We start from the raw sequence: 15,830 nt of genomic DNA, 5'->3' as shown, positions 1-15,830 counted from the left end.
GCGTCCACCGACAGATAAATGGATAAACAAAACGTGAGATGTACATACAATGGAATATTATTCAGCCTTAAAAAGGAAGGAAATTCTGACACAAGCTACAACGTGAATGAACCTTGAGGACATTATAGAAGTGAAATAAGCTTGGGGAGGAGGGAGGGGGAGATATTATTTGACGGGCATAGAGTTCAGTTGGGGAAGATGAAAGAGTTCTGGAGATGGTGGTGGTGGTGGTTGCACACAGTAAATGTACTTAATGAGACTGAACTGTACACTTCAAAGTGGTTAAGATGGTAAATTTTATCACAGAATTTTTTTTTAAGTCCAGGTGAAAGATGAGAGGACACAGGCTGTGGGGCTGGGTCTAGGCCAGTGTCTGGGTGAGGAAGGGGGTAGGGGAGTGGCAGAGGATGTCTCAGGTTCTGACAGGGGTGCGTGGCTGGCTGGGGGGGCCAGGCACCAGGAGAGACAGCTGTCTCTGTCCGGGGTGAAGGACTTGCTGCCGGACGCTGTGCAGCCTTCAGGTCCTGCAGGCAGCCTCAACGCAGCCTCTCATTTGTTCCTCAATGTTTACTGAGGACTTGCTCTGTACTGCGCCCTTTCCTGACACTTCATTAGAACACCCATCAGACAAAGACCGTGATAGACATTCGGAATGTCAGCAAACACCAAAGGCAGCGGCAGCTGAAAGGAGAAGAGGCAGCCCTGGCTTCTGCTGAAGGGCAGTCTGCTCTGCATCCTGGCACAGAGCCCCCATCACAAAGGACAGGTTCTGCCCTGACTCAAGCCTGGGCACCCCAAGAGCTGGGCAGCTGTCATTTCCCGCCCTGTCCAGCAGAAGCCCTGCCCTCCTCACCCTCAAGAACTCCTACTCCATCTCCATCTTTTTAAATCCTGAAACCACACTTCCCCGGAAACACGCATCCAGGAAAAGAAGGGGTGGTGGCGGCCCCTACACGGGCAGTGGTGGAATGTACTCTGAGAGGGGTAATCTTGAAACTCAAAAGGCCAATTGGAACTGGGGAAGATATTCGAAACACCTATGATGAAATTGTAATGTTCTTAATATATAAAGAGCACTGCAACTAATTAAGAAAAAGACAAGCACTGAAGCCCTCTCTTAATGGGTAAATTAAAAGGCAATTCGGGCCCTGGCTGGTGTGACTCAGTTGGTTGGGTGTTGTACCATGCACCGAAAGATTGCCAGATCCATTCCTAGTCAGGGCACATGCCTGGGTTGCAGGCTCAATCCCTACTAGGGGGTATGCAGTAGGCAGCCGATCAAGGTTCTGTTCTTGCATCCATGTTTCTCTCTCTCTCCCTCTCCCTCTCTCTTTCTCTCTCTCTAAAATAATCAATAACTTTTTTTTAAAAAGCTTTCAGTAAAAATAAATTCAAATAGGTAATAACTTTGAAATATCACAAATGCTATTTGAACTGAAGAAATTATTAAAGAGATTTGCATGATAATGCTTTATGTTAGCAGGATTAGTATAAGAAAACAAGTCCCCATTCTCCCCTGATGGGAGGGTAAAGTTGGTACAGATTTTCAGGAGAGCAATTTGGGAAATGCAGCAAAGCCTTAAATACGTAAACCTCTGACACAGCAATGTCACTTCTGGTATTTACCCCCCAAAAATAATTAAATATGTGGGCAAAGATTTAGACACCAGGATAATTCTAACAGTGACAGTATCATTTAAGTATCGACTATAAATATAAAACACTTGGTATAACCTAACTATTCATCAATAGGAAGTTGTATAACTGAGTTATGGTACAGCCACACATTAAAATACTATGCAGGCATTTTTAAAAGGCGTGGAGAATACTGACTGACAGAGAAAAATGCCCCTGGTGTACTGCTGAGTGAAAATGTAAGCTGACAAACCTTTGAGAGAAGCTATTACTCTAGAGCTGCGGTTCTCAACCTGTGGGTCACGATCCCTTTGGGGGTCGAATGACCCTTTCACAGGGGTCGCCTAAGACCATCGGAAAACACATATATAATTCTATGTTGTTTTTGTGATGAATCACTATGCTTTAATTATGTTCAATTTGTAACAATGAAATTGGGGGTCACCACAACATGAGGAACTGTATTAAAGGGTTGCAGCATTGGGAAGGTTGAGAACCACTGCTCTAGAGAGAAAGGCAAGGGGTTTGGAGGCCTCTGGTGGGAGGGAGGGGCCCAAAGACTCCATTCCTTGACCTGGGTGATACATGTGGGTATTCCCTTCCTAATTCAGCCATTAAAGCAGGGTCTCTCAATGTGGGCACCATAAACATTGAGGCTGGATATTTATGTGGGAGGGGGCTATGCACTGCAGGATGTTTAGCAGCATCCCTGGCCTCTACCCACTAGCTGCCATCAGTGGCAGCACGCGCCTGTGGGTACCACCACATCCCCCTCCACTCCACACCCAGTGATGACAGCCCACAATGTCTCCCGACAATGCCAAACGTCCCCTAAAGAACGAAACCACCCCCAGGTGAGAATCCCTGCATTTGTATTTTAAGTCCTTTATTTGGGTCTTAAATTTCACAACTAAAATGGCTTTTTTTTTAATGGGAAAAAAATCTTAGAGGATATATGTCACATTATTTTTTTAAATATATTTTATTGATTTTTTTTACAGAGAGGAAGAGAGAGGGATAGAGAGTTAGAAACATCGATCAGCTGCCTCCTGCACACTCCCTACTGGGGATGTGCTCTCAACCAAGGCACATGCCCTTGACCGGAATCGAACCTGAGACCCTTGAGTCCGCAGGCTGACGCTCTATCCACTGGGCCAAACCGGTCAGGGCTATATGTCAAATTATTAAAAATTAATTCAAAGTGCCAGGATTCGGGGCCATTTATTACTCTTGCCTCACATCCCTCTCTAATATATCCTTTTATTTACTGAGTGCATATTATGTTCTCAAAAAGAAAGCAGAAGGCTAATTTCAATGCTTTAAAGTCACCTCTAATGTTTAAAAAGCCAGGTTCAGAGAATCCAGTATCTCCTCAGCCCACCTTCCCTACAAAGGGGGGTCAGGTCTGCCCCTCAGTTGTCTCTCAACCTCCAGGCAGTTCTAGGAGATTCCCCCAGGCTCCTGTCTAAAGTCTAGAGACCTCCCAGGAGATAGAAGAGAAAAGAGGGGGAGAAAGGAGTGGGATTAGCTGGGGAGACATGGGGAGGGATGAGGGAGAGAGAAGAGACAGTAATGATTCAGTTTTCTGGCTTGTGGGCCCTGGGAAGCCAATAGAAATTCACCAAGTGGGGGTACAGGAGATCCGAACTTCAAGGAAATAAAAGTCTAAGCTTCGGGTTTTGTTCTTGGATGTATCGCCAACATCTGGAACACCACCCAGCCTATAGTAGGTGCTCAATAAGTATGTGTTCAATGAACTAAATGCCTGAACGGAGGGACATAAGCACATTCCAGGACAGAACATGGGCAGGGCAGAAGAAAGGACAGGTCACTAAATGTTACAAGAAATTAAGCTGCTCGTTCACGAAGACCATACCTCTACAGCCCGGGACTCAAGGCAGCTTTAGTTAACGAATTAATTAGTACAGGAACAAAGGAATGACAAAGATTCATTAATCACCTCTACCCTGAAGCCTTGAGACAGGGAAACCAAAAAAGTACCCTCGGGGTCTGGCCTTCCAAAGCTCATAGTCTATTTTGGGAGGCAGGTCCTGAAATTAATCCGAGGCTGGAATGCTGGGGGAACAACTGCTTGGAAAGTGGGGCCAGCCAGGCCCATGCACTGGGGGCCCCCCTGCGGGAGCCAAGCACAGGGCGAGGCTGGCTTCTCTGCGAGCAGGCCTCAGTCCCATCTGAGATTCATCTGAGGGGGCTGGGCTCAAGGGTTCTCAATCCTGACAGCACATCTGACATATCTGGAGTCTGTTTAGAATCACCTGTATCTGGGCCCCTCCTCCAAGAGAGAGGAGGGGACAGGGGGGCTGGCAGTGAATATTTTTAAAGCTCCCCAAGTGACTCTGACGTACAGCCAGGTTGACTACCCCCGTCTAGGTGATCTGTAAGTTCTGGGTCTGCTTCTAACAGCCTCCCTCTCTAAGCATCAGCTCAGCCCCAAACTCCAGCATGAATTCCCCCTGGGAAACCGGGGTGGGAGCGGGGGAAAGAGAAGCCACATTGATTTCACCTTTCACATCTCCCACCAATTTCTCTCAAGGTGTGTTTCCAAAATGGAAATATTAATAGGTGATCAATGCTGACTTTCGGAACCTCTATGGATGGGACCCAGGAAAGCGTGAAGACCGCTGTCGCAAACTGTGTGATGGCCGGAGGCTGGACCAGAAAAGGCACAAACACTACAGAGCACCTGTCTACACCCAGCCCTGGCATTCTGGTGCCCCGTGCGGAGGACAGGCCGCTGCTCTCAAGGAGTCACAGGGTCCTAAGTGCGGAGCTGAGGACTGCGCACAGACTTGCTGGACTGAATGGCTAGCAGACCTAACCAGGCGCTGTGCCTCCGGAGAGGAGGGACTAATGCTAGCCAGGGGAATCCTGGGTGCCTCCCTGGAGAAGGTGGTATTGCACTGGGGCTTTGAAAGACGAATGGACTCTGAACAATCGGATATGTTATATTCTATATTTCAGTTTTGCTCGGGGCTTGTCAGCGCATCAATAGTAAGATGTTGTAAAGAGTGGCGCATGCAGAGATTGGGGGAGGACAGCAGCCATGCAGGCAGGGTACCTGGCCCAGAGCAACAACCAAGAGGGGGCCTCAATAGATTACCTATTAAGTCACCTACCTGACTCATGGGTACTGCCCACTCCAACACTGGTAGCTCCCTGCCACAACCACAACCTGGACACATCATTTAGCCTCCCCAGATTGCCATTTCCTTATCTGCAGAATGAGATTAGTAGCTACCAGAGACTGTTACAGAACCAGGGAAAGCCCACCTGAGATAGCACAGTGGTTGAGCATCGACCAATGAGCCAGGAAGTCACAGTTCGATTCCTGGTCAAGCCATATTCCCGGGTTGTGGGCTCAATCCCCAGTGTGGGGCATGCAGGAGGTAGCCAATCAATGATTCTCTCTCATCATTGATGTTTCTATCTCTCCCTCTTCCTTCCTCTCTGAAATCAATAAAAATATATTTAAAAAAAAAAAAAGAACCAAGGAAAGAGAGCTGTGAGCAGACCCAAAAGAGTTTCAAAGCATCTGAGAGAACTAGGCTGACGTGGGCCCTTGGGCTCAGGGACCTTTGGGAACTTCTTTTCCAGCCAGTGGTGGCCTCATAATTTCTGGTCAGGAATGGCTTAGGCTAAGTCTGATGGACAAGAGAGAGCTAGGAACCTTGTCCTGAAGTTGCATTTCATAGTAGGCACCCAGGGATGTCACCAATTAATGAAAATAGCAGTTTTCTAAAATGTTTCAACTCACACTTCTCAAAAGAGAAATACAATGTAAGTTATTCCATAACAAGTAATTAAAGCTGCACATAGTTCTCACTTGGCCAAATCTATGGTTATTAGTATTTGTGGGTGCTTGGGGGGGCAAATGGAGACCATGGGTCAGAGCTGAAAGTGCCCCCATTGTTTTCAAGCCTTGTGAAAACACCAGCCATTTCTTCCTATAGAGCTGACCATCATTTGTGATACATATATTTTTTTAATTCCACAAAACCACAGGATATGCATCCTGGTAAGTGGAAAACTCTCTCTCCTCTCCTTATTTATCTTTCTTTACAGAACTGGGGTCCTGACTCACAGCCATTGTTCCTTCTCTTAATTTTGACAGATCCTTCCTCTTCCCTTTCCCCTCCTAAGACACCTCCACCCATGGGAATGATTGCCTTAAAGTAGGGGGTTAAAGCTGCCTGGCAAGATGGGGGCTTTAAGTCCTTTGTTGCCCCAAACACAGAGGGGGTGGGAGTACTCTTATCTAAGCACCACATGTAGGTACTTAGGCTCTTTGAATTAAAAAAAAAAATCCTTGACAACCCTCAAAATCCTTGTATCAAGGCCATATCTAACCTATTATGCTCCTTACTCCCAAATGAGACCTGGTGGATTCAATAAAGATAGGCCAATGAATGAATGAAATAAAGATTCAAAGCACACCAGTCTACAGGCACAGATAAGAGCTTGCACTTTATTCCCTCTGGGTATCGGGTAGTTGTAACCATAGCCCTGGCTGGTGTTTCTCAGTGGTTAGAGCGCCGGCCCCGAGCATCTAAGGGTCGCAGGTTTGATTCCCGGTCAAGGGCACGTACCTGGGTTGCAGGTTTGATTCCTGGCCCCAGTTGAGGTGCGTGTGAGAGACAACCAATTAATGTGTCTCTCTCACATCAATGTTTATTTCTCTCTCTCTCTAAAAAAAGCAATGAAAACATTTTTTAAGTGGTAACTGTTGACATATTACAGCACACGCACTTTTCCCAGATCTCAGAGCACAGTGGCAATGTGCTGTGTTTCATCCTCCTCGCCTCCTGCGGAAGACAGGGCTGAGATGCCTGTCCTGCTGACAGAGGAAGAAAACTGTGGCTTGGACTAGGGTTAGTGCTGGAGCCGGGGCTGCAAACCATGCGGAGCGTGCGGAGAGGCGGGTGGCGCGGGCGCGTGGGCGCGGTGGCCAAGGGGCTCTCACCTCGGAAAGTCAAGCTGGCGACCGGGTCGCTGCGGTCCTTCTTCACACTAGGGAGGTCGCTGGCCCTCACCAGCAGGCAGCACAGCATGGTTCTGGCGCCGGGGGGAGCGCAGAGGCGCGCGGGCGGGAGGGGAGCGGCGCACCAAGCCCAGACACCCACCGAAGGGGAGCTGTTGCCTTCGCCGCGCCTCAGCGGAGAAGTCCCAACGCCTGGGAGAGGCCTCGGGGAGGACACCGGACACTGGCTGGGCGGACCCTCCCCACGGCGGGCGGGCGGGGCGGGACAGAGGGCAGGCGCGCGCCCGTGGGAGTCCCCGCCCGCGTCCGGAATGACAGCGCCACTGACGCGGGAAGCACAGCTCCGCGGGGCAGCAGGCAGACTCACAAGCCGGCCTGGCTCGCGGGAGCCCCCAGCGACCGGGACTCCCTGCCCAGCCAGGCTCCAGAACCCCGGGCGCCTCTGTGCGACTTGTCCGCTGCCGCGCACGTGCTGCGCTCCGGCGACCGGCAAGCCGAGTGCGCTGGGCGAATGGCGGCGCCGGAGAGATGAGCGAAGGCGCGGGAGGACCGGGAGACCCAGCCTCGGGGACAAAAGTGTGTCTGCGGGAAAATGCAACTTGGAGCGACTGCTGAAGCAGCGCGTAGAGTGTGTGAGCAACGGAGCGCGCTCTGCGCCGGGACCCCCAGTCTCCGTGCCGCGCATCGGCCCCGCCAGCCCCATTCCCGCGCTCGGAGCCCAGGCAGTCGGTCCGGCTGCTGGGAGCCCCGCGGCTCAGACTCCGAGGCCCGAGCCCTCGAACCCGCCTCTGCTCCTTCTTCAGGGCAGTCGGGAGTCGCTCATCTCTGGGGCAGGGGTCTGTGTCCAAATTACATTGCGTCCCTGGAGTACAAGGGTCCACTGGCATCACACACACACACCCCAGCAATCTCCAGGCTCCCTGGCCCCCACCGTGGGGGAAATTTATTGTAGCGTGAGCCGTGGGTGACAGTCCTTAGCACGCTTTCCCGCATTGTATCTGGTTCCTTTCCAGCTGATGAACTTGACCACAGGGGCCCTGGCTGCTCACCTCTGTACGCTTATACCCCTCCCGCCTCCCAGGTCCTCACTGAGCTCCTTTCTCAGCCTAAATTCAGTAACTAGTTCTCATTCTGCTGCACAAAGCCGCAGCGCCCTTTCTCCTCTTATTTTGAGGATCCAGCATTTTCATGTGGCGAAATCATAACCTGGTGGAATTCCCCTCTGCCTGCTCCACCCCTGTCGCTTGATAATCGTGAGCCCTGGCTCCGGTGGGCCCTCACTGCTGCTTGGCAATTATACTGTATTTCCAGCGTCTTCAGTCTCCCTCTCTCCTATTTCCCTTTTCTTACACAAACCCAAAACAACCCCACCGCCATCCTCACTCTGTTTACTTCCTATTTATACAGCAGAAAACTTCCTCAGGCTCCCAGCCTCCCGGCCCCCGTGAGCCCTAATTATTTTCTTAAAAAGTAGTTGGCATGCAATATGATAGTAGTTTCAGGTGTACAACATAGTAATTCAACATTTATATACCTTATGATGTGCTCACCATGATAAATCTAGTAACTATCTATCACCATGCAACTTCTCCCTTCTCTTTACAGGGCCAACCTCATTCATCCCTTAAGCCTCAGCTTAAACATCACGCCCCCAGGAAGCCGTCTCTGACCTCCTGGTCTAGGCTGCTCCCTGTGGCAAACCAGCGCACAGCAGCACTTTTCCTTCTTCGCACCGTCGCAATTGTAATAACATGAGGGTAATTACCTGTTTGGTGTCTGGCTAGCAATCAGGGGACAGGCCCAGGACGTCTCAGTCAGCCAGGCATCCCAGTGCATAGTAAGGGCCCCCCCAGGGTTGATGCCGTGGGCATTGTCCTGGGCTTCCCAGTGTTCCTTCCCCCCAAGATCAGGCTAAGCCAGTGGTTCTCAATAAGGATAGTACTGCCCCCTAGGGGGCGTTTCGGATATGAGGATTTGGGATAGTTCTATTTTCACAGTGATCCTTTCCCCCACCACACCACACGTTGCCCTATACCAGTGATGGCGAGCCTATGACATGCGTTTCAGAGGTGACACATGAACTCATTTTTTTGGTTGATTTTTCTTTGTTAAATGGCATTTAAATATATATAATAAATATCAAAAATATAAACCTTTGTTTTACTATGGTTGCAAATATCAAAAAATTTCTATATGTGACACGGCACCAGAGTTAAGTTAGGGTTTTTCAAAATGCTGACACGCCGAGCTCAAAAGTTTCGCCATCACTGCCCTATACTGTGGAGAGCGGCTATAGTGTTTGGACAGGTTCAAGCCTCGGACTAATGAGCGGGCACAGTCCTCTCATGGCCACGTGCAAGTCCCAGCCTGGAGGGCAAAGCCCTCCCAGCACAATTATAGCCAACAGCTATAGTTGTAAGCTTGAACCTATGGTCCGAACACGTGGCCCCACGTGCCTGAGTGATGTGGGCTTGATAGAGTTCAGGTGCATGTAATTGAGTAGGCTCGAAACCCATGAGAATGCTGTAAACATCTTGACCACACCCTTACTTTGCCTCGTGGAATCTGGCTATAAAATAAAGACACGGCTTGTAATCCATGGCATTGTCACTAACTCTCCATCAGAGAGGACAGCATCCCACCCAGACCCAGTTTTTATTCTCTTGTCTGTCTTTTCTCCATCCTTCACCGCCCCCGCTCAGGCTCACTGAACCTGGCTGAGCTGGCTCGGCACATAAGGCGCCCTGGGGCTGAGTATGCCATGGCCGTGCTGGCTCACCACACCATACTTCTGCTGTCAGTCAGCACAGGAAGTCTGCAGGCGAACATTTCCAGTGAATCTTCCAAGGGACTTTTACAAACACTTGGCTTGTGTCCAAGGAGCAGGGGCTCCACACACCTGTTCTGTAAACCAGAAACGCAGCAGCTGGTGGCCTGGCTGCTGGACACTTCCTGAAGCTTCTTTTCCATCCCAACCTCCAACTTCCAGCCATGGCTGCTGCTCACTGCCCAGGACTCCTCCCTGATCAGACAGCTGCCTGTGCCCTGGGGGACATCATATCGGGGCCTAGTGCTCAAGGGGGCTTCCTGCCATGGGGACTTGTATCATGAATGCAGCTTTCATGGAGAGTGTGAGTGAGACCGCCACTGGTCCCCTTCCCATATGTTCTCTCCTTCTTCCACAGAAATTTTCCAAAGAGTTTTACGTGGACACATAAAAAGGCTACGTTTCCCAGCCTTCCTTGCAGCTGTGGTTATGAAAACAAGTGATGACCCATAGGATGTGAGCAGAAGGGATGTATGTAACTGCCTGGTTGTGTCCTTAGAGGGAAGGGCTTGATTATGTTTCTGCCCGGGAAGCACCACCTCATAGTTCCAGGCTTCCATCTAGTCCACCTTTTTCTAGCTGTGTGACCTGAGGCATGTGACTTGCCCTTTCAGAGTCTGCTTCCCCTTCTGTGAAATCAAGAGAATGACAGTTTCACACAGGTGTTTGGGAGGACCGAACCAAACACTAGCACAGTGCCTGGTGCACAGTAGGGGTAAAATAGATGTTAGAGCTCTTCCTGCTAACAGTCATTCTAGTGAATCAATCTGGAAAGAGACTGGCATGCAAGAAGTAGAGAAAGTGAATGAGTCGGCCTGGGGAGAGGGACTGAGGTTTGTGGGCCCTGTCACCGGAGAGATATTTGTCCCAAGAAAGTCCTAGCACCATGGGGAGGGCCACAGGCAGCCATCAAGCTGATAAACAACTGCCTTTGGCTCAGAAGGGGCTGCTCCAGGAGCGGCAGCCAGTGGAGACAGGACCAGAGCTGGGGACACACTCACAACTTGGCCCATTGTTCCCACTCTGGTAGGATAGTGGATGGACACACAGAGCTGATGGGTACAACTGACAAGGCAAAAAAGACAGTGCAAGGCTTCTTGGATGTGTGCAGTAATTTCTTAGTATGTATACAATACATGTTAACTATAATAATTATTATTATTATAAATATATCTAATAGTAATAATAGTTAACATGTGTTGAGTGCCAGGCTCTATTCAAAGTGCTTTATATGGAGAAACACAAACTCTTCAGAACCATTCTGAAGCAGGTACTATTATTATCAACACTTCACAAGTGAGGAGACTGAGACACAGCGTGGTTAAGTAATTGGCCTAAAGACACACAGCTGGAAAGGAGCAGAACTATTCAAAATCCAAGACCCCAGGCAGTCTGGGTCCAGAGTCAATGCTCTCAGCTACCATCTTTCCCTCCCAGTTGTTTGATGCTCTTGTCCCACTGGAATGTGACCAAGGCTACCAGCTATCTGCCCTCCTGAGCCCCTCCACCCAACTTCATACTGGACTGGCTAAGCTTGGAACCCAAGGTTACACTGCCCCCTTCTGGATTCCCCAGAGTACCCGCCTTACCCATTGCAGGCTGCCCTCCTCAGTGCCCTATGCCCATGATCCTGCTTATCAGACCCTGAACAGCCACCATGGGTTTGCCAGAGCCCTGTGAGATGGCCTGGCATGAGGGTAATGCCTAGAGGGGGTATTCTGGGCCAACTGATGACTGAATGGTCCCATGAGATCCAGAGAAGGTGATACAGAAGAGCAGAGACCCCTCTGAGATAAGAAAGAATTCTCTAGAGCAGAGAGCAAGAGTGAGGCTGCCTGTGCCTGGGAAAGACAGGGACTGAGCGGCAGTATAGACAGTGAGTGAGCTACGGCAGGATGTGAGCAGGCAACCTCAGATGGAGACTAGGCTCCAGGGTGTGAGCCAGACCTGGATTCAAATCCCGCCCCTCCGCCCTAGCGGGTTTGGTTCAATGGATAAAGTGTTGGCCCCCAAACAGAAGGGTCCTGAGTTCAATTCCTACCCAGGGCACCTACCTTGGTTACAGGCTCGATCCCCAGCCCTGGTCAGGGCATGTGTGGGAAGCAACCAATCAATGTGTCTCTCTCACATTGATGTTTCCCTCTCTGTCTCTCCCCTTCCCTTCCAATCTCTCAAAAATCAATTTTAAAAAATATCCTCTTGTGAAGATTAATGAAAAAAAATTTCCTGCCCCTCCCCCTTTACTTCTTGACTCTTGTAAATCAGAGCTAAGACTAGAGGGAGATGGTAAAGTGGGTAAAGACAAGAGTTCTGGAGCCAGATCCTGTGGGCTTGCATCCCAACTCCACTACTTACTAGTGTATAACATAACCTCTCTGTGCCTCAGTTTTCTCATCTGTAAAATGGGGGTGATTATAGTTGCTACCAAATATGGTTGCTAGAAGGATTACGCATCTACATATATGTACTTTGATAAATTTAACTGGAATGTGATATAGCTCATAATACATAAGTTCTATTTAGAACAGTGGCAAGCAGCTAATAAGTGTAACATCAGTTAAATATGCCTTTTTCATAGGATTGTTGGGAGGGTTTAAAGAAACAGCATCTGAAAATAGTACCTTGTTCATGTTTAATGAATACCCATCCTCTCTCCTTGTGATTAATACATTTTCAAAATCAGAATCCTCCATTTTTTGGTCATTTGTCTTACACTGTGTTCCCTACAGCCTTGCACTCACCCATGTTTGGCACCCCAACTACACTCCTCCCCTGTGCTGGCTGTGGGTTTGCCCAGGGGTAGGCAGCACATGTTATGCTTTCCGAAGCACTTTCTTATCCGTGAGCCATGGATGCTGATAAGAGAGGGACTGATGGCCCTAACTGGTTTGGCTCAGTGGATAGAGCGTCAGCCTGCGGACTGAAAAGTCCCAGGTTTGATTCTGGTCAAGGGCATGTACCGTGGTTGCGGGCACATCCCCAGTAGGGGGTGTGCAGGAGGCAGCTGATCGATGTTTCTCTCTCATTGATGTTTCTAACTCTCTATCCCTCTCCCTTCCTCTCTGTAAAAAAATTAATAAAATATATTTTTAAAAAAGAGAGAGACTGATGGCGGAAGTGGGGTCACTATGTGACCTTGGCCAGGCCCCTGCACTTCTCTGGGCCAATTTACTCATCTGTGAAGGAGAATAATATCCCTGCCCTTTGACCTGTTGACAAAAGAATGTCCAACCTTAAGGAAATTTCTTGTAAGAGTTTGAGCCAAACTGATGAGGACTGCAGAGAAGCAAAATCTCAACGGATTGAGAAAATATTCCAGAGAAAGTCAGTTTTACCGCTACAGACAAATCTCATTTCTCAAATGTCTCCCATCTGGATGGAACAATTCGGTTCTCCACCAAGTTGTTCACAGAAAAAAATGTCTCAGTTGTCGAACCAAACTTCGGTTTTTGAACTGACAACCGTATCAGCTTGACAAGAGGCGTTTCTCAGGCAACAAACAAAGGAGAGACGGTTTTTGTTGCTAGCAAAATTAACAATTAGCACAATTTTAAAATATAAAAAAGCCATCTAGAGTGCTAATGTTGCTAAGAGTGTGAAAGAAACAATGATCACAGACAGTTGAAGAGGTAGAAAAACTGTTGTTGATTTGGAAAAGCAGTTAGCCAGTGACAACCATTTTCGGAGGCGATGATATAGGAACAAGCAAAGATGCTACATGCTGACCTGGAAGACATTCCTGGACCGAATGCTTAAAGTGACTTTGTTTAAGGCTAGTAGGGGGTGGTTTGATAAATTTAAGAAAAGAAGTGTTTATTTACAGATTAAACAGTACATTAGACATGTACTGTATATAAGAAAGGTTAAAACAGGGAATCATTTGGGGGTCTGGAATGGATTAATTCAATTTACATTATTTCTAATGGGAAAAAAATGAATCAGTTTTTGGAATAAATTGAGTTTAGAACCGAGGTTCCACCGTGTTTTACACATTATTTATACATTATAATCAAAGGAGGAGCCTTAAGGGGGGTTGCATGAAGTTCATTGGTGGTAGATTAGGGAGGCAGGAGAAAGCAAAGGGGGGATCTCTAGGACTGGATAAAGAGTGCAAGGGAGAGATACGCACTCTTATTACATTGTGGGTACAGGATAGTTAACATTTACAGCACATAGAGATGGTTGTGCCCTGAGGGGTTGTGAAAAGGAGACGACTTTGACATTTCAAAGGTATGTTACCTTAGATACAAAAAGACATAGACAGGCCCCCTTGAGGTAAAGACTGACCTTAGTTAAGGAAGTTCATGCCTGGGACGTGACTGCGCCATGACCCACTTTTAGTCAGGAATTTTTATGTTCATACCATTCCATGTGGTTACTTTCGGTCTCTGAGTTTGTAAGGGCTCCATGCTGGCCTCCCCTGAGCTCATCGGGTTTAGTTTGTGGACCTTTTTGGTCTACAGGCCTCACAAAGCTGTTGTGAGCAGGAAACGGATGTATGGGTGCACGGAGGAGACAAGGTGTCGTGTGGGATATTATCATCTGGTAGTCAAACCTGAAGGGCCTGGGGAGGCCAGGGGAGGGCCAGCCGGTGAGGAAGGCTTCCCAGAAGGGTGTTTTGCTCTGGGTAGTGTGTCCCTGGGACCAGCGCCTTCCCTGCAATCAGTCACCAACCTGGCCCTGGCAGGGAGAAGGAGGCCCGGCAGGCCTGAATGCCGCAGGGAGGCCAAATTTGGACATGGGCTAAGAGGTTGGCCAGTGCAGGAGGTGGAATGTGGCCAGGGCTGTGGGAGGGAGGGCCTGCATTCCCAGTGACTGCCTGACAGCGACCGTGATGACTTCCAGTGGGGGTTCCAGCCAGCCCCCGCCACAGGCTGAGGGCCCTCACAGTCAGCACAGAGAATGTTCTTTCTCCCCAGGGAAGGGGGAGCCCACATCGAGGAGCCAAGCAGCAAAAAACAGGCAGGATCACGGACTGACATCAGGCAGATGGGGGAGGGGCTCAGTCAGAGACAGGGATGTGGATGGAGGATGGGAAAGACTGTTCCATAGACAGCGCTTGAGGCTGAAATAATGACGAGAGGAGCCAACACCAGCAGTACTTCCTGTGGGTGAAGTACTTCTGGGTTAGAAAGTGCTTCCCCATTCATTATTCATTCGTTCCTTTCTCCTGCGAGGGTTCTGAGCCTGCCTGGGTAGGGGGACCAGGGGGGTCATAAAGTGTGAGGCAGTGTGTGTGCAGGGGGGATACTGGAAGGTGGGGTTGTGATCAGGGAAGGTGGAGGAAAATCTGCACCCCAGAGGAGACAAGACCCCTAAGAACAGAGGCAGGGGCTCAAGGTGGGCTCTCTTAGGGTTCATCTGTGCACTGGACCGCCCGCTCCAGGTGCTGTGCACAAAGCCTGCTCAGCCCTTGGGTGAGAGATGGTGATGGGGGAGAGTTGCCGGAGGGAGAGGCAGCTGCTTAATGCACAGGGTGCCTGTCCTCCCTCTACAGCCTGAGAATATCCTCCCTCCCCTCAGCCACAGGGATATTGTCAGTACACATAGTGCTCCCTGGAGTTGTACAATACGGAGCCCAGGGCTGCTCCCCTCAGCCAAGCTGCAAGCTTGGGCCATGCAGGTGAGAAAACAGGGAGTGTGGAGGCCCCCATTCGTGCTCTTGCCCTTCCCCTGGAAACACCTCGCTAAAGCTCGTTTCCAGAGGCAGCTGTGGGAAACTGGGGAACAGGTCAAAGTGGCACGTTAGGAAAAACACACAGCTGGAGTGTCACCTCCAAACACAGCTGGAGGGTCACCTCTAATGCCCCCTCTGTCTCTCCTCCTGGTCTAGGCTGCTTTCCTGGCCGCAGGCCCAGGAGTGTGTGTGTGTGTGTGTGTGTGTGTGCTGTTGTGAACACATGCCTGTGTCCTCTTAGTGTCCCTACTCCAGTGATGGCGAACCTTTTGAGCTCATCGTGTGAGCATTTTGTAAAACCCAACTTAACTCTGGTACCGTGTCACATATAGAAAATTTTTGATATTTGCAACCACCGTAAAACACTTACATTTGTGATATTTGTTTTATATATTTAAATGCCATTTAACAAAGAAAAATCAACCAAAAAAATGAGTTTGCATGTCACCTTCTGACACGTGTGTCATAGGTTCGCCATCACTGCCCTACTCCTTGGAACACTGCAGGTGTCACATGTGCATGTGTGGGAGCAGGAAGATCCAGGAGCTCATGAAACTGAAAGGGACCGGCTGATACTCTGAGTTCCAGGTGCCTGGGATGTAGCCCCTTCTCTAGGGAGACGGGGATGACTGTAATGGAGGCTGAGAGAATGCGCAGGTAGCTCTCACACTCCTGCCCCTGGTCCTTCTCCC

The 15,830-nt window shown here is 49.4% G+C and overlaps 1 protein-coding gene across 19 annotated transcripts in view; it reads right to left on the bottom strand.

Moving 5' to 3' along the window:
• DYSF (dysferlin) overlaps positions 1 to 15,830 on the bottom strand; it is a 200,321-nt gene that overhangs the window by 183,206 nt on the left and 1,285 nt on the right. For 7 of the 19 annotated variants that reach the window (XM_070429448.1, XM_070429446.1, XM_070429452.1 and 4 more), the window contains exon 1: positions 6,617 to 6,803. The exons of 9 other annotated variants lie outside the window; for them this stretch is intronic. In XM_070429448.1, coding sequence (XP_070285549.1) covers positions 6,617 to 6,704 — 88 coding nt within the window. In that variant the 5' untranslated portion in view covers positions 6,705 to 6,803. Of the gene's footprint in view, positions 1 to 6,616; positions 6,805 to 15,830 lie in introns of those variants that run through there. 3 more of the 19 variants (XM_070429440.1, XM_070429445.1, XM_070429444.1) reach the window with 1 other exon arrangement.

The sequence above is a fragment of the Myotis yumanensis genome, unplaced genomic scaffold, assembly GCF_028538775.1.
Source record: "Myotis yumanensis isolate MYYU_CA2020_CCGP unplaced genomic scaffold, mMyoYum1.0.hap1 SCAF_11, whole genome shotgun sequence".
NCBI lineage: Eukaryota > Metazoa > Chordata > Mammalia > Chiroptera > Vespertilionidae > Myotis > Myotis yumanensis.
This window is presented reverse-complemented; position numbering and strand designations above follow the sequence as displayed.